Below are 24,718 nucleotides of genomic sequence, written 5' to 3'. Positions count from 1 at the left end.
TGTCAGGGGTCAGCTGTGTTCTGCTGGTGCCAGCAGACATTTAGGGGCTTACCCCATGGAACAGACCCCACAACCAGCACAGACACTTACTGTCTCCTCACTCTTGGCTCTTTCACCACTGCAGAAAAAGCCTTCCTGAGCTCCAGAGTTGAAATCAGTCTTTTCCTAGATCCTGTCTCTCCTGGTGTCCCCACTGTGCACTGCCTTTTGTATCTGTTCCATAAATGATGTTTATGGAGCTGAGCACTATTGAGCCCCAGTAGAAGCTTTAGCTCCCAAGCAAATCCTTCCAGAGGAGAAAAAGGTCCACTCACTCCTTTTCTCCCAGTCACAGCCTGTAAATCCTCATCCACACAATGAAAACAAACTCCAGTAATTCATTTTTTTGGCTCTTTTCCAAAGATTTTAGGCAGCTGGAGTGCGATTTTGTGCTGATGAAGCGATGGAGGAGGGCTTAAGTGAAACAATATTGCGGTGACTGCGAGGTTTGCTGGTGTTTCAGAGCTCAGAGGGAACCCCAGGGACCTGCCACATCTCCAAGTTCTCCTACAAACCATGGAAATCGCCACTCCGACTCCTGGGATAGCAAAACAGGATTTAAAAAACAACATTAGCCACCCCTGGAGCATGGCTGGAGAAGTGCCGGGAGCCAAGTGCTTAATGAAATCCCAGCTCCCAACTCTCCCTTCTTAACCACGCAAACTTCCCCAAAGTGTTTGGGATGGAACAAAGTCATCAATCAGTTATTTTAACTCCCATCTCCGTAAACAGAAGCAAGCCCAGAAACATGCAGCAGGGGAAAATAACCGTCAGCTCCCTTTGGCGGAGCAGAGAGGGCACAGGGAGGGAGGACGAGGGCAGCCGGCAGGGAATTAGGCACGGCCTTGCCCCAAAAGGGGATTTCCAGGCCCCACAGACCAACTCGCAGACCCCACAGCCTGTGAATTCAACATGCAGCCCTGAGAGCAGCCTCTCCAACCCTGCTATCCTCCTGGCATGGTGCAGCTGGCTTTTGGAGATGGTCACTCAGCCCATGCTGTACTAGAAACAATGGGAGGCGTGAAGAACCAGGATGAGCATTACTAGCCAGTTTTCCCCTGGATTTATTAGATGAATGCAAGAAAAGTTATGGATACAACCACAAAGGAGTGTGGGGAGGGAGATGCTGCTGGCACCATCTGCTGTCACGCTCCTCTGACACTGCCCCAGCCTCAGCGCTGGTCAGAGGGAGCATTAAGCATGGCAGCATTCACATAAATATCTTACGGCTCTGTAATTACACATCAGTGATGAAACCATGGAAAAAACCCATGAGATTTGGGTAGGCTCCCCAGCACTAATCCAGGAGGGGAATGAGTCCAAGAAGCTGCGGATATGCTGCTTTCTGATGGGAAGCAGCAGCCTCAGGCAGCTGAAGCCACTGGTGATGGGCGGAAAGGCAGGAGCAGTTTGGTCTGGGATGCATCCTCGTCACTGGCCACAGGTACTACAGCCCTGCAGACTACTCCAGGCATGGGGCAGCCCCTGACTTGTCCTCTCCACTCCATGGGCTGGGGCATCATTCACCTCCAGGCAGATGGAAAGCATCTCCCAGAGCAGGTGGTGCTCAGCACTGGGAACATCTGGGGCTCTTCTCATGCTGCTCCCTCCAAAGCCAGCCACATCTCAGAGCTGCTGCAAGGGATGGTCAAGCCAAGAGAGACTGTGCAAATGAACTTTTCTAGAGATTTAGGGTTGGCGTGAACTCACACATCCCAAACCTGCTCCTGAAGCCACACATGTCTCCAGAGCTTGTCTTGAAGGAGACATGCTAGAGAGAAAACAGCCGTGCTAAGGAGGCTGCAAAATCCCCTGCAGAAATGTTGGCACCCACACTGGGATAGAGTTATTATCCCATTTCTGTAATGTAAGGAATAACATTTTATTCCTTTTTCAGAATAGCATGTTTCCTTACCCAGCAGTGTGACCCATAGAAATTGATGCCAGGATGTGGGCAAGCAGCAGGTGGAACTGGAGATGCCTTGCCAAGGCATCGGTGTTGTGCTTAGTGTGGGTCAGCTGTGGTAGGAGGTAGGTTCCATCTGGGGAAGAGAAATTCCTTGCTCTCTGCCTCCTTCCCTTTCCCACATCTCATCCTCATCATGGAGGGGAAACAGAGATGATCTCCGTGTTTATGTCAGAGGCCTGGAGCTTCCAGCTCACTGGGCACTCCTTGCCCACCAGATAAACATTCTGCCATTTTTTGGCACATCTCGGGTGTTTTTTCCTTTTCCCTTGTAAACATAAACAGGAGCTGGTATAGGTCACTGCTGATTATTTTTTATGTGACATCTTGATCTGTGTTCCTTCTGCACCACTCCCTCTGGCAGCAGGGCTGACAAGGATTACTACAAGGCAGCTTGGGACACCGCTGGCCCCCACTGGCTGCTCCAACACTCATCCTCTTCTTTTGGGAGCTGCTCCTGTCACATAAAAAACATGCTTTCAACACCACATTCCTGCAGCAACCCTCGGCATAGTCCAGTGGCTCCAGGGTTGCATGCATGGGTGGCAGTTTCTTGCATAAGGCCACATGCTTTGTCAACAACCAGGAGCCCTGTGTCCACGGACCATTTGCCACAAGTTACATGAGAAAAATGTGGCTGCAAAGAGAGGAAAAGTCTGGAAGGCTGAAGCCAGACTGGGGCAAGCAGGAAACTCTGGTTAGGGGTCATTGCTAGATCTCCCCATGGCTCGAGATGCAGTCGCATTTATTTACAAGCATGGTCCTGCCTCTGCAGCTCTGTGCTACCCCAGCTGTTCAAAGCAATTCCACTGGCTTTGTCCCACATCCTGACATCCCCACAGCATCCTCATTTGATCCCTGCCAGAGCCAGCACAGGGTCAGAGGTGGGCAGGCAGTGTAGGCAACGGTGCCCAGCTGAGCCATACCCGACACCTGCAAAAACGGGGCAAATCCACATGCACTGCCGGGTGGGCACCACGTTTGTCCCAGACCGGGTAAAGCCAAAAAATCGTCCCCAAAACCTCATTGCCTGCTCGCTGCATCTCCACCTTCAACACTCAGCAGCATCTATTTCAGATCCAGACCCCGGATGAACCCCTAACACTGACGGTGCTGTGCTGGGATGCAATGCCCACACCAGGACGTGGTACCCACATCGTGCCCTGTCTCATCGCCAGCTGCAGCCGCCAGGCCGTGGCATCGCCACGGGTTTCTGTTTACCATCACTTTATTAAGGGATTATTCAGGCTGCGGTTTCCTCGCGCGTCCGATCTGTTTGTGCTCGCGGCCGGTGGCTCGCTGCCATCCCCTAAGCTACACGCCGGGCTATATAAGCGACCTCGCCGCCTCGGCGGCGGGAGGTTCGCGCACAGCCCGGCTCCGCTCGGCGCACGGGAGCTTTCGGTAGGCTGCAGCTCTCTCTCTTCTTTCCAACCGGCTGCAAATCCCTGAACCCGCAGCTGACAAGCTCTCGTCTCGCTCGCGGATCTCAGCTCGGCTGGCGGCTCCGCGGCTAGAAGACGGGACTCTCCTTAAGTGGTGTTTTTATGGCTTTTTAGGTAAGAGAAAAAAAACCCCAACCCAATCCTGCTGTTTTCCCTTCTGTGGCAGATAGTGGTTATAGAATTCTCTCGTGTTAAGGCGGTGTAATTAAGAGCGGCTGTAATTGAAAGTGAGGTGGAAATTAATTAATGGGCAGATGACGGCACAGAGGCTGAAAAACATCGATGGGGATGCAGTTCCCTGCGTCCCGCTCCTCCCTTCCTCGTCCCAGCTAATGGGCTTGGGAAAGGGTTATTGGGACAGCTGGAGCGGGGGTTTGGGGGGCTTTGCTCATGTGGGGCTGTTTCATCTCCCACGGCTCTGTCCTGCGCTGGCTTCCCCAGCCCCCTGCCAGACAGGGGACACAGGCACTCCAAACCTTCCCTGCAGCCAAGATCCGGCCGCTTGAACCCCCCCTCTTCTAGCATCGCGTGTCTGTGTACAGAGGGATGTATCCCAATCCCAAACCCAGTGCCGAACAAGCTGCAGTCAGCTCCAAAAATAGTCGCCAAGTGGGAAACAGGATTAATTTTTTCCTGGTTATTGTCTGGCTGCGAGTTCACGACCCCACCGTAAGCCCACAAAACACCACTCATGTGTTGCTTGTTATTTTTGCTTGACTGGGATTTGCTGAGCCATAATCAAAGTATTTCCTAGTCCCACATTCCCCAGTCTCAGAGGGGATGGTTAGTACGACTTACAAATAACAGTGTTCTTGCCACTAGCTGCTCTTTGTTAGCCCCATTTTATGGGTAAACTGAGGCACCAAACAGCTGGGGCAATATTCTCCCCTCCTCCTAGTTCATTAATTTTGGTTCCATAAAATAAAGCACCTGGAATTCCAGCTGGTGTCACTAGGGATAACACCACCTCCACGGGTACATTCAGAAATTAAATACCCAAATGCTTGATGCTCTAGTGCGAAGGGACTCAATGAAAACAAAATCTGAAGTGGCTGAGCTGGTGAATAGTGACACAAAGCCTCCGTCCCATATCTGTGCCTGCAGGTAAAGGAAACTATTGAGCTTCTTGCTACATTTGCAGGAAAGACTTGGCTTGTGCATGGGGTTTTCTGCTTTCAGAGGTGCTCAGGAGCCTTTCCTCTCCTCACGCTCTGGGATGTACTGGGATAAGATGCTATCCTCACACTATGCCCGGTTTGCAGGCAGAGGGATGGAGCCACGGGGCTGTCCCTGCTCCTGTGGGGAGTAGAGCTGGCTGCTGGGGGGCCTGCAGAGCTGCGTGGGCTGTGAGAGATCCCTGCAGAAGTATTTAAGCTGTTCCAAGGCATGTTAAGGAGATGCTGTTACAAAGCAGTGCTCTGCAGAATAGATTTGTGCTCAGATGTAATGGTGAGAAGCAGGGGGGATGAGAGCGCAGATGTGGAGCCCCTGCTGCTCCCCACTGGGGGAGAAAATGAAGAGCTGCTGGGGGTGGGTGAGCAGGGGGTACAAGTGGCCCTGTGGCATGTTTTGGAGTGATTCAGCCTGGGAGAAGCTCCCCAAAAGCAGCAGGACGTGGGTGAGCTTCGACACAATCGGGCTTGTCTCTGCAGGACTGGGGAAGGCGTGGGACAGCTGCGGAAACTCCAGGAAGACCTTGGTCACCTCTGGAGACAACGATGGTCACCATGAAAGGCTGGATTCTCCTCCTCCTCTTGGGAGCCACATCTGTTTTAGGTGAAGGTTAAACGTTTCCATTCTGGTCACTGCGCTGTCCCCTGCCCATGCCAGTGCAGGCATGTCTGCTGGCAGCCACTGAGCCAGCAGACACAGCCTGACATTGATGCTGGGTGCTGGTCTGGGTCGCTGAGGCGTTTGCCCGGTCAGACAACTTCCATACAAGGGCTGGCTCCCATCCAGCCCCCAGAGTTCAAGCAAAGCCTGTCTGCAACTCAGTGAGCCTCTGGTTGACCAGGGATGAGCTCCCCGGCCCACTGGCCATGCTGGGACCATCCTTGGCTGCTGTCTCTGAGATCCCATAGTGTCCACTCTGCACCCAGAGGAGCTGGGCACAGGGCAGAGCTGGTGCTGGGGCTTAGCTCCCCAATTTATATGGGACTGGTCCCAGCAAGCACCCCAGGAACTAGCCGTGGCCATCATCTTCCCTTGGGCATGCAGGTGGCCAGCAAGTTCAGAAACCAGTTCTTGTCCCATAGAAACAACCAACATCATCCACCTTGGATTCATTTTTCCTTGAGCATGGACAGGAAGGATATATTTTATCTCTCCAGCTATAAAAAGATTAATTGATCTGAGCTGCTCCAAACAGGAAGTACAAAAAAGTTTTTCTTGGGTGATAAGGAAAATAGAAAATTTGTATCATACCTGAGCTGCAGTGATGCTGTGGGACATTTCCATTACCTCCCTCTCTTGGCATCTCCTGCATGGCATCCTCCAGGAGCTCTAACCAGCCACAGTCCAATGGGAAAGCTGTAATACTGAGCCTAAGGATGCCTAATTCCTTGAATCTAAATTATTCTTTCACTTATTGAACCTTAGGACAAAGGATTCTGAGACCAGCCCCCAGCAGGGTCCAGATAGGACAGAGAACCTTCAGGCCACTGGTAATGCTCAGCTTGGAGAGTAAGTTAATTCCCACCTTGGGTGGATTTCCCTCACTGGACAATTTTCCCAACAATTTACAACTAACCAATATTATTTGAGTAGAAGAGGACATTTAGGGTTAGAATCATTCTATGACTCTATGATTTAGGCAATGGAATAAATGTTAATCATCCATGACCTCCTGTAGGGTTTTGGCTATCACTGACACACGCTCTTGGCTCCTCTCCTGGAAAAGGGAAGGTCAATGTGTGACCACAGCCCCAGCTCCTGCGGGAGGCATGCACAGGCTGGGAGGGTGAGAAGAGCCCAGGGATGGGCCAGCACATGCTCTGACCTGCCTGTACCCTGCTCAGCCTGTCCCCACACCCTGGGTGGTTTGTGACACCATGCCTTTAGAATCAAAGCCTGTAGGGGATTAATTACCTGCAGAGCACACTCTGCTCATTAATTCCCCAGAGATGCTCCGACCTCTCATCTTTACTGTCCAGGGCTCAGAATTTAAATTCCAGCAGTCACTGAAAGAGCTGGCCACGTTGAAGGATTTGGGGATTTGCCCAGCTTTTTGCCCAGCTCCCAGCAGCTCTCTTAGCCAATGGGAAGAATCAAAGCACCAAAACCACCAGACACTGAGAGGTCCCCTCCACTTGCTGAGAGGTATTTTTAGGAAAACTATCAGTAAAATAGTGGATGGCACAAGGCAGTGATGCTAGGGCTGGCTCCCTGGCTGGCAAACCCTGCCTGAATCATCCCTCTACCCACAGGTACGAGGAGCAGCTCTCGCCGGGGAGACCCAACCTTCACCTACGTCAGACGCAGTACGTTCCTGCTGGCCAGTGCCATGGGGCAGCCCTGTCCCTTCCCATGTCCCTACCAATGCTCGACCCCTCAGCTTCTCCCTCATCCTCCACTTTCTGCTTTTCCTGCTGTCACAATGCTACCCAGAGCCATATAATGCCATTTTCCTCCACAGGATTCCCCTGCTCATTTCCTATCATCACCAGCCCTGCAGATTAAAGCAGCTGATCCCAAACAAGCTTAGGATCTTGCTGAGATCCCACTTTAATCTGTTGCACATTCAGTTTTTGCTTTGGGCAAGCACAAATAGGCATTTATCCACAGGATGTGACCACGACCCAAACCCACCTCCTCCTGCATGCCTCAAATTGCTAAATAATAAGTCATGGATCCCACTACTTGGGATGCTGAACTAGACATGCCGATGTGCCAGCAGATGAAAACCCATCTAAGCCAAGCGCTCAGTCCAAGCCAGACATGACGCTCCCATATCTGCTCTCACTTAAAAGGTCTTTTCCACCCATCTGCTTTTATAAGCCAGGATTGTTTTCAACCACCCATTCACAATTTGAACAGTCTAGCCCTGTGCCTGTCTGCCTTTCTAGGAAACAAACCAACCTTCTATATTACAAATTGGGTGGAAGAATAGGTATGGGAGATGACATAGCACATGTCTCCAAGAAACTTCATTTTTAGAAACTTTAGTCACTAGCGCATCCTCATAAACATTATTAGAACACTGTCATTTTAAAAAAAGCCCAAACCACAGACTTGGAGTGGATCTCATCCATTCGAAGTACCTTAAATTAATAACATCTAGTAGTCAGGTTAAAGAAATTCCTTTAAAAATCTAACCTCATATTAAACTCTCAATGTGTTTTGCAAATTTTCTCTGTTTTACCAATCAGCTGGCTCCTGACATGCTCACCCTGCTCGGTAGCATCTTAAGCTTCTGGTTTGCACTCAGTAAAAGTGGCGCTCACAATAGGACACATGCTGCCCCTATAGAAAACATATGTTGAAATTTGGTTAAAGACATTCGACACGATCATACCAACAACATTACTCTTTTTTTGTACCTATTTAACCATTTTACCTTTTTTTTTTTAACTATTGAACCACATTTGAAACAGACAAGTGCTGCCCCTCAAACAACATTTAAATGAGAATGTGTGTTTGATTTACTTAAGCCGAAGTTACTCAACACTAAGCATGAGCTGCCTGCACTTTGCTCCCCTTGGGTTTATCTTAAATCGCCCTGAATTTGGTAGCCTGTGAGGAATTAAGTCAGAAGCCTTCAGACACCTTCTCATGCTTTAACTCCCAGCTCCCTGAACATGCTTTGAGTTTGTTTAATTCATGTGGTGCATAATATCCAAATGTATAGTCTGAGCTCTATAGAAGCTGTTAAAACCCAACTGCCTGTTTTTGGGCAGCTGTATGTATAATGTGCAATTCAGTAACACACCACTGATGTTATTCAAGGTCCACTGGTGCAAGATTCAAAAAGGTTTTTGTCTCCATGGTCGAAATGGAGCGAGTGCTCAGCAAAGTGTGGCCAAACCGGGGTGCAGAAGCGTACCAGATCCTGCCTAGCTGAGCGCCTCTGGGGCGTGCACTGTAATGAAGCAACTGAGGAAGGGCGGCTCTGCATTGGACATGTTTGCTCAGGTGCTCCTATAAACTCACTTATGGGCAGGGGAGGATGTCGTGGTCTCACCACTGCTCAGGTGTTGTACTCCCTTTGCTGTCATTTTACCATCTTTCTCTCCTTTGACAGAACAGTGATTTCCGAGCAGGGCTGGAGAGTACAAAGAGCAGAGCAGGGCGAGTTTACAGCCAAACAGAAAGATAACAGGGACTCACAATATCTTGGGGATATAGGAAAAAAATCTCATTAATCTTGTTACAACAGCAGCTCTCAAGGTGGAGGCAGTGACTGCAGACAGTTGCCTCCATGCAACCTCCAGGAAAGAGATGATTTGGGAATATCAAATTGCCATAGTCCCTGCTGAAGGGGCTTGTAATTAATTATATTATTCTTATAATCCTCTTTTAACCAAATAATCCTGAAAAAAATTCTGAAAACATGTTTTGTGGAGAAAAGTTGTTTCAGGTTTTCCCTGATTTCTCACATTTATTTCCATCCGTGAAATATCAGATAACTCCTGTACAGGGATGCTCTGTGATTGTAAAAGGAATTACCTGAGCCTTGGGAAAAGACAGATTATTATTTAGGATTAATCACTATAGGTAAATGAGAACAGAGTAATATTTGTGAGCCCAAATGTTAAACCCATCTGGTAATGCTCACTTGGCTCTCATCCTGCCTAAGCCAGGATACCATTGAATAAGGGGAGACAGCTTTTGGGATAGACCAAAATCACAACTTCTGTTACTGCACTGTAACAGAAACCTAGAAAGTTTATGACAGTGAATTTGTAATTTTGCCAGGGTTGAGCTAAGAGCTCACATGCTGATCTGGATTCAAATTTCCCTGAAATTCAGCCCTTTGGGGAAGGTAAATAACAGTTCCTAGCTGTAATTATATCCACGTGGCTGATTTCTACTAATTGTCAGGTTCAAAATGACATTGTCCCTGCCTTTCTAATGCACAGCTGTGGATAATCAGGAAAAATATGTTTTGGATACAATTTACTCCTTATGCGCTATTTGCCTTATTGCATCTAAATTAAAAGCAGACGGGAGAATGTGCTGGGAATGTTGTGGGGACTTGGGGCAGTTTTGTGACCCATCTGCTTCTCCTCCAGCCTGCAACATCACCTGCCCCATGGGCCACGTCAACGCCGACTGTGACACCTGCATGTGTGAGGATGCCACCCTGCATGGGAAGGTGTCTCTCGAGGATGGGTCACCTGCTGCCGATGCCCGGGTCTACCTGCAAGCTGAGAAACTCAAGCTGTTGACAATGGCCGATAACAGAGGCATGTTTAGGATCCCAGGGATTTGTCCCGATGGGAAAAACACCCTTAAAATAAAGAAAGCCAAATATGCAACAGCGACTGTCACCGTGCCTGAGAGCAACCGGAGAAACCTGGCAATCCAAGTGCAGCTGCACCGATCAGGTAGCCCCAAAGAGGGGGGATGCAGGCATCAGAAATAAACGGTGGGTTTATGAGAGGAAGAGTAATGAGATGGCCTGTTCCTTCTCCTGCAGGCAAACCCTACGTTTTCAGGAGCCCTGAGGACAAAGCTAGGAGAGTGGGACAGAGCGTGTCACTCTGCTGCGATGCCCGAGGGAGCCCAGCTCCTGACCGCTACCTCTGGTAAGGAGCTTGAATTTGATCTGCCAGAAGTCTTAGCTGTGCAATGGGTGCTAGTTTTATCTCCTTACCATGTCCCCCATAAATGGGGGAGGTTAGCTATAAAACAGTTAAATGCACTGGGAACTGATGGCTCCAAGTGATGGCTTCCTCAAGATGGCACAGCAATGTCATCTGCTGAGGGATTCACTGGAAAAACACATGAAGAAAGGGTTTAAAAACCTCATCAGTCACAACTGGCACCTCTGCCTGCCTGCCAGCTGGCCAGCAGCCACATTGCAGTACTGCCGGGAGTAGGGGAAAAATTTTTAGGTGATGCCACCTAGCCAAGCTAACCTCAGGGAAACTGAGGCAGGGAATCTGGCAAAATCCACATAGCAGGATGCAATTAGGCCATTGCTGTGCTCCAGACAGACGGTCAGTCTCTGTCCCCTTAACTGTTCCTGGCAGGTACCACAATGGCTCACTGCTGGATCCCTCCTTGTACAAATATAAAAACAACCTGATTCTGAAGAACCTGAAGAGAGAACAGTCAGGAGAGTACTTCTGCAAGGCCAGCAGTTCCGGGGGGTCGGCAAAGTCCCAAGTTGCCAAGCTGGCTGTCATAGGTAAGAGAAAATGCACCTGGATGTTCTCTAAACAGCTGGGGAGGTGTTGGTGTGCAGGAACCAGAAACTGTGATACATCTGGTAAAGAAAAGTCACCGGAAAAATACTTGAGGTTTACATCATTCATCTGTTTGCAGATAAGCTTGCGTGAGCTGGTTATGAACCAGATGCTCCCTACAAACCAGAGCTCTGGATTGCAGGTGGCCTATCAACCTCAACATGCTGCTGTCAGGAGATTTCTCACTGTACTTGCTGCCTGACATGGGAATATTTCTGCTTGCTTAGGGTTGTTTTGAAAGTCTTGGGACATAATCTAGTCTTGCCATAGTCAAAAAGCCAGGCAGCAGCAGAGCATCAAGCTGAGGGTGGGCTGGATGACCATAGTGGAAAAGCAGGAGCAGGGAGGATCCTGCAAACAGCTCTTAATCAGGGTCCTAAAGCTAAAGCTGAGCTACCTGCTTCATGGAAATGAGTTAACCAGCTCACCAAAATCCTGCAAAAACCTCACTGCCTTTAGGAGCAATGTTTAGCTCTGAGGTTTCAGACAACACAGGGATGACTGTACAATTATTTCATGGTGCTCATTAAGAAATCCTATTCAACAGGAAGACAAGAAGCAGCCTGTGACTCCCAACCCCAAAGCCACCTAATCCGACTTCCTCACGATTGCTTCCAAAAAGCAACAAACTCCTTCTATTATGACGTGGGCAAGTGCCCAGCGAAGACCTGTGCAGGGAAGCTGGATAAGGGACTTCGGTGTAAGGACAACGTCTCCTACTGCTGTGGGGTATCCAAGATGGAAACCAGGGACATCTCCTGCGATGGCTACACGCTCCCCACTAAAGTCATTGTTGAATGTGGTTGCAAAATATGCACTGAGACCAAAATAATGGTTCGAGGCAGAGCCACAGCAGCAGATAATGGTGAGCCACTGAGGTTTGGCCACATCTACATGGGGAACAAGAGAGTGAGTATGACTGGCTACAAGGGAACCTTCTCCATCCATGTCCCAGCAGATATGGAGAGACTGGTTCTAACTTTTGTGGACCGGCTGCAGAAGTTTGTGAACACAACAAAAGTTCTGCCCTTCAAGGAAAATGGAGGTGCTGTATTTCATGAGATCAAGCTGCTAAGAAAGAAAGCCCCTGTTACACTGGAATCCACTGAAACCAATGTGATTTCTTTGGGGGAAATGGAAGAAGATGATCCAATTGCTGAATTAGAAATTCCTCCCAATGCATTTTATAGGAAAAATGGAGAGGTCTACAGTGGCAAAGTGAAAGCCAGTGTGACATTCCTGGATCCAAGAAACATCTCCACAGCCCCTGTGACACAAAGCGACCTGAACTTTGTAGATGAGGAAGGAGACGTATTTCCGCTCCGCACGTACGGCATGTTCTCTGTGGACTTCACAGATGAACGGGGTACTGAGTCCCTCAATGCAGAAGATGTGAAGGTTCATTTGGATGCTGCTCAGGTCAAGATGCCAGAGCATGTGCAAGAGATGAAACTTTGGTCCCTGAACCCAGAGACAGGGTTATGGGAGGAAGAAGGGGACTTCAACATCGAGAAAAGCACACGACGCAAAAGAGAGGAGAGAACTTTTTTGGTTGGGAACATGGAGATCAAAGAGAGGCGTCTTTTTAACCTGGATGTTCCTGAGAGCAGACGGTGCTACGTCAAAGTCCGAGCCTACAGAAGTGAGAGATTTCTGCAAAGTGAGCAGATCCAAGGGGTTGTGATTTCTATTATAAATATGGAGCCAGAACCAGGGTTCTCCTCCAATCCCAGAGCATGGGGCCGTTTCGACAGCGTAGTCACTGGTCCCAATGGCGCCTGTGTGCCCGCCTTCTGTGATGAGCAAAACCCCGAAGCCTATGGAGCTTATATCTTGGCAAGCATGGGGGGTGAAGAGCTCGAAGCTGTGCCCTCTGCTCCCAAACTCAACCCTGCTGCTATTGGGGTCCCACAACCATACCTCAACAAGCTCAACTACAGGAGGACAGACCACGAGGACTCGAACATCAAGAAAACAGCATTCAGCATTAACATGGCCAAGCCAAGCCCCAATTCCCCAGAAGAGACCAATGGCCCTATTTATGCCTATGAAAACCTCAGGGAATGCGAGGAAGCTCCATACAGTGCTGCTCACTTCAGATTTTACAGGATAGAAGGAGACCGGTACGACTATAACACTGTTCCCTTCAGTGAAGATGACCTCATGAGCTGGACCGATGACTACCTGGCGTGGTGGCCTAAGCCCATGGAATTTAGAGCCTGCTACATTAAAGTAAAAATAAATGGACCCCAGGAAGTGAATGTAAGATCTCGTAACATGGGTGGGACACACCCACGCACCATCGGAAGGCTCTACGGCATCAGGGATGTGCGCAGCATCCGTGACCCCCGGCAGCGGGACGTGTCAGCAGCCTGCCTGGAGTTCAAGTGCAGCGGAATGCTCTTCGACCAGGACCGCGTGGACCGCACGCTCGTCAAGGTGATCCCACAAGGCAACTGCCGTCGAGTGAGCGTCAACAGCATGCTCCACGAGTACCTGGTGAACCACCTCCCCATGGCCACCAACAACGACACCAGCGAGTACACAATGCTGGCGCCTCTTGACCCGCTGGGACACAACTACGGCATCTACACAGTCACTGATCAAGACCCGAGGATCGCCAAGGAAATTGCCCTGGGCAGGTGTTTCGATGGCACATCTGATGGCACGTCCAGAACCATGAAGAGTGATGTCGGCATCGGGTTGACTTTCACCTGTTCGGAGAGGAGCACGACGGAGCAAAGCATCTTCCAGTCTCAGAGAAACTTGGGCCAGCAATCTCCGAGGGACTTGGGCCAGCAGTCTCCGAGGGACTCAGGCCAGCCATCTCCAAGGGACTCAGGCCAGCAGTCCATCCTGGTTCTGCCAGGGCAGAGCCCCGTGTACCGGAGGCCGCCGGCAAGCCGCAGAAACAACCAAGCCAGGATCCCAATGACAGGTCAACGTCCCACCTACTAGAGCTGTATAGGAGCATTGGTAAAGTCGTTCACACTCAATTAAATATAATTTGAAAGTAACATCAACCCGCTAAGTAACGTAATTGAAAGCTGGTAGGTATCATTATTTATGACACATAATTAAGGTGCCATTTTTTTTTCCCCTACCAGAAACGAAAGACATAAGGTGAGAATTGGGGGCCAGCAGAGGTAGTGAGTTTGTGTCTTATTAAATGCATCCATAAAAATCTTCTTTCTGCCTGACATTAAACAGCTTCAGATGATAGCCTAAAGGGAAGACTTAAACACATGATTAAATTAAGTCATGTACATAAAACATTCTTCTGTTCTGCATCTGCAGACTTTGCCAGCCCAAGTACCTGTACAGTAGTTGGTAACATGAAAAGGAATAAACTGATTTCCTCATACTGAATTCAACTGCAAGGTTTTGTACTTGAAATGTAAGTATTTTATTTATTTCTAGCTTGTTTTAGAATGACTGTATTCAAGCTAAACTACTGGCAGCTGCATTTCTAAGAACTCACATGCTTAATAGCACAGAAGAAGCCAAGTGGATTTGTAGGCTCCACATAGATACAGCCAGAGTTTTCTCTTGCTTCTTGCATTATTTGACAAGAAAATCCATGCTCTATGATAGGGTAGTTTAATAAAAAAATAATTTCGTAACTTCGAAGTCTGTGTCACTTTTGTGTTTGAAATGCACACGTAAATAAACCACATGTAGAGCTTAGCAAAGAATAACCTCAAGATTTTTCTGTTCACCAGCAGGTCACAACTTTATCAGTGTGAGACTGATCCTGGATATTGGTAAGGGGTGTTGTGGGTGCCTGGTTCTCCTGCAGCTCCAGAGTTAGGCCATGGCATGCTGCAGTCAGGAAATCTCTCCCCAGCTTGATGTGGAGTGTCAGCAATGGTTCTGGGAGAATCAGAGCAGCAGGTCTAGGCAGGGATGAATTAAGGAGTGGCACAAGATGGAGGGAAAAGAGGACTGGGAATTTGTGCTTTAAGGATGATAGGAAACCAGGCAATGTAGAGCGGTGCTGGGTGGAGATACGGAGAAGACAGGCTTCCCTTCACACTCAGCAGCAGTGAGCATAAGGAGCTGGCGAGAAGCTGCTCTTAGCTGAAGGTACAGCTGCCCACAGAAGGGGTCAGCAATTCCTCTCCAAGAGACCTATTAAACTGTCCTTTTAATCCCCCATCCCTTCTAGAGTGAAATCAAAGACCTCACAGCACAGAGACATGTTTACAGGCAAACACTGGCAATAAACTTTTGGGGTGCAGACAAGCCTGCAAGTCTCTGACACCAAAATTCCCACCAAGAAAGATCATAAAAAAGTGGACGGTGCTATTGGATGCAAACTGGAATTCAAACACATGCTCCAGCATGTATTTCCCTCTCCTACCCCATCCCCTCCTATGGATATGAAGCCAGTTCTAGGCCTATGCTGCCATACCTACAGCCCATCAAGGGCATAGGGAATCCTTCAATAGTGTTTAGCAAGCTTCAAAACAGTTTCTCAGGTCCGACACGCAGCAGGCATAATTATGCTTTAACACATAAACACACCCCTTAATAATCCACTTTTTTATACAAATTGACAGTTATCAAAGAAAAGCAGAAAAGGAAGAGCTGTGGAATACTCTGGCACATCCTCTTCATACCAATGAATTTAGACTCTGTGTGTTTTCTTTTGTGTCTAGTCTGCTGCAAGGGCTTGGCAGAAGCCAGAGCCAAGGCAGCCAGTGGGGAGCATTAGCTTGGACCTTCCCACAGAGCTCTTGGCTTGCGCAGAGAAATGTCTCTTCCCTCTGCTCCCCTCCTCCTCTGCAGACAGACAGCCAAATCCCAAACTCAGTTTCATCACTCTGAAAGTGAAGTAACACAAATGACTTCTACAGACTAACCCAAGAGATAAATGGATGAAAGCACACTCAGGATCCGATCCCTGTGCTGCATGTACCAGTCAAACGTAACAGAGTACAGCTCTGCCTTCTGGGGAGAAATGTGTGTCTAACAGCGCTGAAATGGTCACGGCCCTACAGCCTGGGACAGCCAGAAGCTCTCCAAGTTTCCCCAAACTGTCCCCCTCTGCAGCTTAGCACTGACTTGGAGGAACAAACTAATCTGTGCACTCACTGAGTCCCTGAGCTCTCCCAGGAGGCTGCTGGCAGACTGTGTTGGACACAGAGCAAGACAGAGGTTTCAAACACGGGTGTTTAAGCACTACCAACAGAAAACAACCTTGACACAGTGACCACTCAGTGCTAGCACTTCACCATTACCGATGAGCCACCATCCCAAATACATTAAGAAAAGTTTTTATAGAAGCAAAGCTACAGCAGGGTCCTGGCATCTGCTACCCACACAAATTTTACGTTACAGTTCAATGTCAGTTCTGACTCCTCCAGCTTGTGTTTATGGTCAGTGTATGGCAGTGTCCTTTCTGCAGCCTGAAACCCAACCCACACTCCCACATATCAGAGCATCAGCTGGAGGAATGCGGGAAGGCTGGGACTCAGCTCCTCCCTTGACCTTAGCCTTTGGACCACCAACCATGAGGAACAGGCTGAAGAAGGAGACCTGGCTCCTAAACATCGGCAGGTCTGAGGTTAATGGCAAAGTATCTCCCTTTAAGGTCACTTAGTTTCCAATTTGCCGATAAATCCAGTGACCTATCCCTTCTGTTTTTAAAGGAAACTACTGCTTCCCAGAAGCTATCAGGACGCTAGCAGGTAGGATAAACAAAAGGAGAGATATTCTTGTCTGGCCTCAACCAGCAAATTATTGGGGGAGTTTGAAAACAACTTTATAAAAAGGCTCAAGTACTTCTCCGATTAGTCACTTATACTTTTTATTTTTAATGTATTCAGAAAACAGAAATAAAGAGGTTTCCTAGGAAGCAGGTGGAGTAGTAAGGTTGCAGAACATGAAACAGATGCATCTAATTGTGAGTCACCACCATCCTAAGAAATATCACTCCCTCTATTAACATTTGTTTGAAATCCATTATGAAATCCAACACCACAGCCCTTCTGGTGCCCAAATATTTTGCAGTTCTGCCTGTACTTTGGTCCCAGTGATGTAAAATTGAGCCATAGTGAATGATGGGTCTGTGAATACCTCTGTTGCCTCCTCTCTCTCCTCTGACAGGAGGACAGCTGTTTTATTTTCTAAGATCCTGTTCCAATGGCCAGGGTAGCTGTAATCAACCTCATCAGTGGTACTGGGGATCGAATCACTGTGTCTGTGTTCCAGAGTCAACCCTGACATGCTATTCCACACCTCATCAGTGAATGCCCCATTTTTGTTTTGTCTGTTCTGCAAAAATAATCAGATTTTCATTACTGAGTTAAATCCCTGCAGAGCCAGGTGAAAGCAAAGTTTCCAAAGAGACATTTTGGCTAACAGCTGACTGGGGAACACCAATTCCATTTAAAACTTCTCTACCACGCCAAAAATAGCATGCCAAAGACTTTCTCCATAAAAAAATAAATTATTCTTACCTTCTTTTGCTCCATAAAATGACTTGGGTAAAGTCGTGCATATTCAGAGCTAGGACATTAACTGTTAAACACAGAATGGTCTAATCTTTTATAACCTCTCACACAGAAAGCAGAAGAAGCCTTAAAGCAAATTCTGCACAGATCAAAAGATTAAGTTACAAGTACATGGGATCCTGGCTGCAATATGGTTTAGACATTATTCACTATTAAACAATCAACTGAAGGTGTTCTGTACCGGATTTTCACCATCTTCTGTCCAGCTGTCCTTGGTTTTCATCCAAAAGGGATGCAGCGAGCTCCATCTACAGGGATTCTGGGCACTTGCTACCTCAAACTTCCCAAAAACACAGGGGAACTTTTCCTGTTGCTCTATGCTTGAGTGAGAACCAGATAATTATTGTCTGCCACCAACAGGTCTCACACTGGACGTGACCTAAAACTGAGGATGAAAGATACACAAAGGAGTTAATTTTTTTTTTCTCGTCTCTGCTAGAAGAAGCTGCTGATTTAAGTTTGGTTATCTAAAAGCTTTTAACTTGGACTCTTTTGACACTATTCTTTCTGTGGGATTCATGCCTTGCTATTAATTTTGCTCGCTACAATGAACAAGAACTCACTTTCCAAGGCCTAGGGATCTGGAACATCTGAAAAGTTGGATCCTGAAACACTGAAATTGTTGAGTCCCTGTTAACTAATATACATAAGTCCAAAACTCTTTATCATTAGTACTTAAAATTATGTCTAAATTGTGGTGGTGGGGTTTTGCCATACAGTGAGGTAGCAAGCCCCAAAAAACTCTCCAAGCCACACACCATCCTCACAAAAACACAAAAAACTCAGACCCCCCGCCCTTCTATTGGCATTAAGCGGTTACTAATGTTTAGACTGATCTGAAGAGAGTAAAAACAAACTGACTCCACAACTTTCACTTGCAAAAAGTAACAAGGAGCAAAACACAAAAATACATCATTTTCTTGGAAGTAAACTTGCCGGATTTAGAATTTCTGCAGCACAAAGTGCACCAAGTCTGCGGTCAGGAACAACAGGAATTCTCCACAGGAGCCTGACTTCCACCTTGCTGTTGTTTCCATTTTTTGACTCTGATTCATAGGCGTGGATTTCTTGGAGGACCATGTGTTTTGGAAAACCTGTCAGAGGCAATTAATTGATGGACCAATGGCAACAGAAGAAAAATACTGCAGCAGCTGCTTTAACAGATGCTTCTTCAGAAACATTTTAATCCTTGTGATATGACAAATTTTTCTAGATTTTTTGCTTTTACTTCAGTAGAACTCAGAAAAAGTAGGAAAAAGTTACCAAATATTTGAACAGCTTCTAAGATACGTCCAGTCTTTGCTCTGCTGTTAGGCAGCTGCTACATTACTTCTTTTAAGACAAGAAAAGTGTAAGAATCACAAGTTTTAAGGTTCTTGACATGAAATGTCCTTGTATATGCCATTAGGCAAAGATAGATTGCGGAAAATCCTGGATTAAATTTACAACTCCTCATCAGGTAAAAACCTCTTCCATCAGAAAGTGAAATAATAGAGCATAAACCTCCTGGAAGGAGGGCATAAAAATTTTTAATGGGACGTATCCCAAGATATAAAAACAGAAAAAGGAAGAAAATCATCATGGACAGGGAAAGATTCTCTTTATGTTCCCAGGTAAGTTATTCACCTCAAAAACGGGGGTACAGAGAGAATTTCATGATCCACAAGAATATCAAACTAGACAGCCTAAGTCTTGGTGAGCATTAGAAAAGCTCACTGGATTTTAGTATTTCCAGATTAAAGCAACTGTCCAAAACTTATGCCTGAAGAAAATTACACCAAAGTCCTCCAAAACAAAACAAAACAAAACAAAAAAGAAACACCAAAGAAACAAACAAACAAACCAAACACCAACAAAAAACCTGAAAATGTTGTATAAAAATAAATTTATTTCTCAACAGTGGAAACAGGGATTTATTCAATATCTACAGCACTCATGGAGGTTCCCTTGGTAGGGAAAGAGAATAAGGATCTTCAGGAACCCACCGTGAAAACGTGGATGACAATAAGATCAAACACTATGGGAAGAAATCCCTTAAATAAGTTGGATGTTATAGGTGGGCTTTGAAATATGTTATATAACTATTAACTTACAGACATTAATAAAAAATCTATTGCTTTACATCCTGTGCCAATGTTCCCCTTTCTTTCAGAGTCTTTTTTGCTGTGCTAAGTCTGAGTGTTTGAAATCTGCATTCCTGATGAACTGTTCTTGGATTCTGCTGGAACCAAGAGTGCATATATCCATTGTAGAAGTCAACTGCTGTAAGCTTCTTCTTTAAAATGACTGTTTTGATTCCAACCCAGCCATCCTAAAAATAAAAACAAACAAAAAAAGGCAGTAAGTTTCTTCCATGTTTAAAGCTATCTTTAGCTCCCATAGGCTGGCTGACAGAATACATTTTATTCAATGTCAATCAGGCTTACAAATCAAATTCTTGCTTGCAAATGTGCAAAGCCTGTTAATGGAAATTAGAAGTTTAAGGTATCAAATAAAACACTTGGTGTTGATCTAAACTAGTACTGGGAGTAACAATGGACAATTAAGACAAAAGTTAACTACCACACAAAAACTAAAAACCTCATCTTTAGGGCAGTGAATATAAAACAAACGGGAGAAGCCTACCTTGCAGTGAGCTATCAATGTTTGGGACATTTTATGGAACAGCACTGAACCAGGAACAACTCCAGAGTCATTTAGTATTTGATCTAAAAGCAAAGAAAGATCATCCTGCATTTTTATGCCAAAAAATACAGCAAAGGTCTGAACCACTTCTGTTCCTTTGAAGCACGATAACCATCTTGAGTCACTATTTTGCTGAAAAATATTTTATTGTATTCTGTGTTTTATTATAACCAAATGAACAGAAACAATCAGAACAGTCATTCTCTGGCACCGCTCCATTATCTGATCCGTGAACACTCACTAAGCCCTGATCAGTCACACACATTGGCCCACACATCACCCAGACTCTTAAAGAAAGTGGTTTAAAATTTTAATAATTTAAGAGTAAATACCAGAAAAACCAGGGATATTATCCACTTCCACAAAATCCAGGAGTTTAATGGTAGTACCCTTCCAGAGTGTTTGCAGAGGAAACTGGAAACAGAAACATATGACACATTATCAGACTTAGTTTTCCTCATCCTTCCTCAACTGAAAACATTAATTATGCAGAAATGAGTTAAGCAATTAGCTACAACAGCTCTTCACTGTGGCTAATTGCACTATTTACTGCCATGCAGAGACGTCACTGCAGCATTCCAAACCTTCTCAAACACATCAGGGAAAAATCACAGAGCTAAGGAAATAATGTAAAATTTTTGAGCCGATTCCACAGTTGGGATCAAGTCTATAAAAAATCTCCTGCACATTAATTCCACCTCTAATGACAAACTACCAGGATTTTAGAACACATGCAAGATTACAGAGGCTAAAAGAACTAAAATTGAGGTTTAGTGATTAGTTAAAATATCTACACCAAACTCAGCCATGCTATAGGACAGAAAACGGTTCAAAAAATCCTCACCATACTTCCTATTGCACGATGCAGCTGAATTATTTGTGCAGCTGTTTGCTCTTCCCATTTTATACAACTCTTCGCTACAGAGATTTTAGGAGCTAGGGGGAAAAGAGAAATTAGAAGACTTATTTTGCTTTGCATCTTTTGGCAAGCAGCTGTACTACTTTATCCTATTTTAAACCTCAGTTTTTCCTGACCAATAGTGGGTCCACCATCCAGCCAAGGTACCTCAGACAAAAACTGGAGAAAAGATTTTGTGAACACATCAAATTGGACTATTTTTTATTCTCAGTTGCTCTCTTTATTTACTCATTGCACTGTGAACTTGTATCGTGCTTACAAGCACAACTGTAACCCTTCTGTCTGCATAACAACCATGAAGAATAACAAATTCAGATTTTGTGACATCAATAGTGATTTTGATATTGTACAAGTAATTGGAAAAAAAAAAATTACTGTAGTAAGTCTGATGAATTCTGAAGCATTCTTCTCCTGCATGACTTTTTTAAGCCAGAGAATGCAGCGAAGAGAGCATATTGAGAAATTAAACTAAAAAAAATAAAACCCAGGATGCCAGGAAACTTTCGTTTTCCAGCTGTTAAAGGAAAAAATAAACAAGTCCCATTAAAAACAATGTGTACCTACCAAATGTTACTCCTTCTTTTGGCTGCTCTTTTTTATTTCTTAAACTTTCAGGCAAGTTCTTCAAAACTGCTAACAGCTGCAAAATTATATTTTGTACAGAGTATTAGTCGAGATAAGTTTAAGCAATAATAAAGAAAGTAAAACTTAATTCTTCAACAGGGAAACTGTCCTGTGAGCTTTTAGAAAATTGGCTCAGTATATTCAATATATTCAGAAGATGTGCATCCTACACACAGCAAAGACATCTTTCCCACTGAATCACAATTAAAAAAAATGCAAGTATTTCTTTTACAGATGATCTCTTATCTGATATTAATCCCAGAACAGGACAAAAGCTGTCTATTTAAATAAAAAAGCAGATATTCATTTAAATGAAAGAACTTGCACTGTTTCCACAGACAGCATTTGGGTTCTTCACTGAATAGAAACACAACAGCAACACACAGGACTGACACTGATGTCTGATCACAGACCACTAAGCTCTCCTCTCAGCAGGACAAAACGCTCACAAAACACCAAGTTTCACATCATCCTCCTCCTAAACTTGAAGCCAGCTCAGAACAAGATTAATAAGAATTCTGTTTGCACATACTAAAAGTAAGGTACCAGTCAGAAGGGACACAGCTGGCAGGACTTTACCATGTTTGCACCCATCTTTGCCAACATCCCTTCCAGCTCCTGTGCTGTACAGCGGGGAGGAACAGCAACCTCTTCTTGCTTAATAATTGGACCTACATCAAACCTGCAAGGCAGGAAACGTACAATCATACTGGAGAAGCTGAAGCTTAATTAGCAGTTCAAAAGTCTGCATTCAATACATTAGCTCAGTTACTAATAACCCTTTTTTCTCCCCTCTAAAATGATTTTTCAGATGTCATTTCACATTATCAAACGTTGGATATCAAACACAAAGAAGAGAATACCAGACCTCTCTTGGCAGCAAGATTCTCCTCAGCAAGCTGAGGCTGATATGAACACACGATTCACAGTTCAGAACATGAGATCTCAAAAGAAACAATCTGAAATACTCATAGGAAATTTGTTTTGCACTCTCCTGAGATCTATTATTAGATCTAGCATCTAAGAAAGGAAAGGTAACTAGAATAATATATTTTCACAAGCCTGTTAAGCCAGAGTTTGCGCTGAAACTACAACATATAATCTCTCTCATGCCTAGACAGGCAATTTCTTGTCTTCTGTCCACTTACAGGACATTACAGGCAACTCTGAAGTCTGAAAACCAGAACTTTTCTGTCCTGTCATACCAACCCTATTGATACAAGTTGTGTGACTGCTCTCTCTGTTCCCTGTGATACTGTTAGGAATTAAAGAACAGGCCTGGAGTGCAAATTACATACTTATTGAAATACTGTAATTGTGGCAAATTTCATATAGTTAGATGAACATTTTTAAGTGTTTCAAACTTTTAAAATTAATCACAAACATTAAAAAAAAAGTAGTTATGTAGAATGACTTAAACGATGATTTCAGCAGTGATTATTTAAAGTCCTGAAGGCAACAGCAACAGTGAGTTGTCTGCAAAGCACACCAAACCCACCTTTTTGGTCTTATTTCCATAATTGTCACCCCAGTCACCTTATCACCATGAAGCACCGTGTGGACTATGGGTGCAGGACCACGCCATCGTGGGAGACAGCTGGGATGGACATTCAGCACACCACTGGAGTGAAATATTCACAAGTTAGAACAGGAATGGTACCTGGAACATAAGTAAATGGAGTGCAACATATATTACAGAAAACTACTATCTGCTCATCTCTTCTCATGTTACTGGCTTAAATAAGGAAAATTCACACTATATAAATGTCAGTTTCTCAGTGAACACGGAAAGAGAGATGTGAGGAAATAAAGGCAAACATATTCTGCTGAATATTTGCATAAATTTATACCCATGTGTCAAAGTACACCCACTTTCACAACGACAGCAACACGGCTCAGGCTAAGCACGTGAACCCAGGGAAGCTGACCTCACCTACTGCAGGTCACAGACGCTGCCTCAAAACGAGAGTGCAGCTTTGCTAACGAAGCAGTGACAGCTGTCTTGTCCACACACTTACTATGGGAACTGCAGAATGAGGTCCTCGCTTAGAAGGCGTCCAAAAGATGCCACCACACCCACATCAAACTGCCCCACGGGTCCCGTGTGTGGCCACTCGTGCACAGGCAGCTGGAGCTCCCTGGCACAGCTCCTCACGGGCAGGTCCCCGGGCAGGCGGGAGGGCAGGGTCACCACCTCCAGCCGGGACACGAGCGAGTCCTCGCGGGGCTCCCTGGGGTGGACAAGGTGTTGACGGTGTCATTGTAGGCAGAATGAGGCGAGGGTTGGGTCACCCCCACCCCTCGCTGCTCCCCTGTGCCAATCCCCGCACTCTCTGTGATCCCTGGTCCCTGTCCCACGCTCAGGCTTCTTCCCCCTCCCTTCTCTACCATCCTCCCAAGCCAACCCACGGTCCTCCCGCGCGACTCCACCTCATCCCTCAATAACCTCGGAGCCTCATCAGGAGCCCTCATCTCTCACCCCTCAGTGCCCAGCCCTGCCGTGTCCCCTCAGGCTCCTCTTTCACGCCCGCATCTACCGTGTCCCCTCTGCCCCTCTCTCCGGGCCCCGTCTCCCCTCAGACCCCTGTCCCCCGTGCCGGGGCGGTACCCGGCGGCCCGCAGGGCTCGCAGGGTGGTCACGGCGAAGCGGTCGGTGCCGAAGAACAGGACCCGCCATGGCGGCCCCGCCGCCCTCACGCCCCGGTGCCAGGCGCGCAGCACCCGGGCCCGCATCGCGGGGCTCCGGCCGCGCGCGGCGATGACGCAGCGGATCCCGCCCCGCGGCGGGGCCGCCCCTCAGGGCTGAGGCGGCGCCGCCATAGTCACAAAAATCGTAGAATTATAGAGGAGCCTGAGCTGGAAAGGAAGCACAAGGATCATCGAGTCTAACCTATAGCCCTGCGCAAGACACTCCAATAATCCCACCCTGTGCCTGAGAGCGTTGTCCGAACGCTTCTTGAGCTCTGGCAGCCAAGGTCTTGAGGACCTGGGGAGTCCAAGGTCCTCCCTTCTCTGGGGAGCCTCTTCTAGTGGCCAACCACCCTCTGGACACCTTTTCCTGACATCCAACCTAAATCTCCCCCGATGCATCTTTATGTCGTTCCCTCGGGTCC

The 24,718-nt window shown here is 46.5% G+C and overlaps 2 protein-coding genes across 6 annotated transcripts; one reads left to right on the top strand and one right to left on the bottom strand.

Moving 5' to 3' along the window:
• Positions 1 to 3,361: 3,361 nt before the first annotated feature.
• CILP (cartilage intermediate layer protein) lies at positions 3,362 to 14,486 on the top strand. 4 transcript variants are annotated; one of them, XM_040077261.1, is made up of 9 exons: positions 3,362 to 3,564; positions 5,103 to 5,226; positions 6,049 to 6,132; positions 6,876 to 6,929; positions 8,395 to 8,580; positions 9,681 to 9,995; positions 10,088 to 10,196; positions 10,644 to 10,801; positions 11,407 to 14,479. In XM_040077261.1, the coding sequence occupies exons 2-9, from the start codon at positions 5,169 to 5,171 to the stop codon at positions 13,815 to 13,817; spliced, it is 3,375 nt and encodes a 1,124-aa protein (XP_039933195.1). In that variant the 5' UTR covers positions 3,362 to 3,564; positions 5,103 to 5,168; the 3' UTR covers positions 13,818 to 14,479. The 4 variants fall into 4 exon arrangements, with proteins under 4 accessions (XP_039933195.1, XP_039933197.1, XP_039933198.1 ...); XM_040077262.1 differs by lacking the exon at positions 3,362 to 3,564 and adding an exon at positions 4,493 to 4,554 and having other exon boundaries at positions 11,407 to 14,431; XM_040077263.1 differs by lacking the exon at positions 6,049 to 6,132 and having other exon boundaries at positions 11,407 to 14,486.
• A 4,765-nt stretch (positions 14,487 to 19,251) lies between these two features.
• On the bottom strand, positions 19,252 to 24,353 carry MTFMT (mitochondrial methionyl-tRNA formyltransferase). Of its 2 annotated transcripts, none has more exons than XM_040077259.2 (9): positions 24,214 to 24,353; positions 23,624 to 23,836; positions 23,104 to 23,226; positions 22,185 to 22,287; positions 21,546 to 21,621; positions 20,907 to 20,998; positions 20,395 to 20,476; positions 20,003 to 20,085; positions 19,252 to 19,688 (listed from the first exon to the last, which is right to left on the bottom strand). In XM_040077259.2, the coding sequence occupies exons 1-9, from the start codon at positions 24,336 to 24,338 to the stop codon at positions 19,488 to 19,490; spliced, it is 1,098 nt and encodes a 365-aa protein (XP_039933193.1). In that variant the 5' UTR covers positions 24,339 to 24,353; the 3' UTR covers positions 19,252 to 19,487. The 2 variants fall into 2 exon arrangements, with proteins under 2 accessions (XP_039933193.1, XP_039933194.1); XM_040077260.2 differs by having other exon boundaries at positions 24,188 to 24,294.
• Positions 24,354 to 24,718: the final 365 nt, after the last annotated feature.

The sequence above is a fragment of the Hirundo rustica genome, chromosome 13 (assembly GCF_015227805.2).
Source record: "Hirundo rustica isolate bHirRus1 chromosome 13, bHirRus1.pri.v3, whole genome shotgun sequence".
Lineage (NCBI taxonomy): Eukaryota > Metazoa > Chordata > Aves > Passeriformes > Hirundinidae > Hirundo > Hirundo rustica.
Note: the sequence above shows the minus strand (reverse complement) of the source record. Positions and strands in the feature narration are given on the sequence as shown.

Excerpts from the sequence above, each read along its gene's own strand:
- CILP (XM_040077261.1), top strand. The coding sequence starts at position 5,169 with ATGGTCACCATGAAAGGCTGGATTCTCCTCCTCCTCTTGGGAGCCACA. Across the intron at positions 5,227-6,048 it reads GGGAGCCACATCTGTTTTAG|GACAAAGGATTCTGAGACCA; the intron begins GTGAAGGTTAAA and ends ATTGAACCTTAG. Across the intron at positions 8,581-9,680 it reads CATTGGACATGTTTGCTCAG|CCTGCAACATCACCTGCCCC; the intron begins GTGCTCCTATAA and ends CTTCTCCTCCAG.
- MTFMT (XM_040077259.2), bottom strand. The coding sequence starts at position 24,338 with ATGCGGGCCCGGGTGCTGCGCGCCTGGCACCGGGGCGTGAGGGCGGCG. Across the intron at positions 23,837-24,213 it reads CGAGCCCTGCGGGCCGCCGG|GGAGCCCCGCGAGGACTCGC; the intron begins GTACCGCCCCGG and ends TGTCCACCCCAG. Across the intron at positions 20,477-20,906 it reads ATCGTGCAATAGGAAGTATG|TTTCCTCTGCAAACACTCTG; the intron begins GTGAGGATTTTT and ends TTCTGTTTCCAG.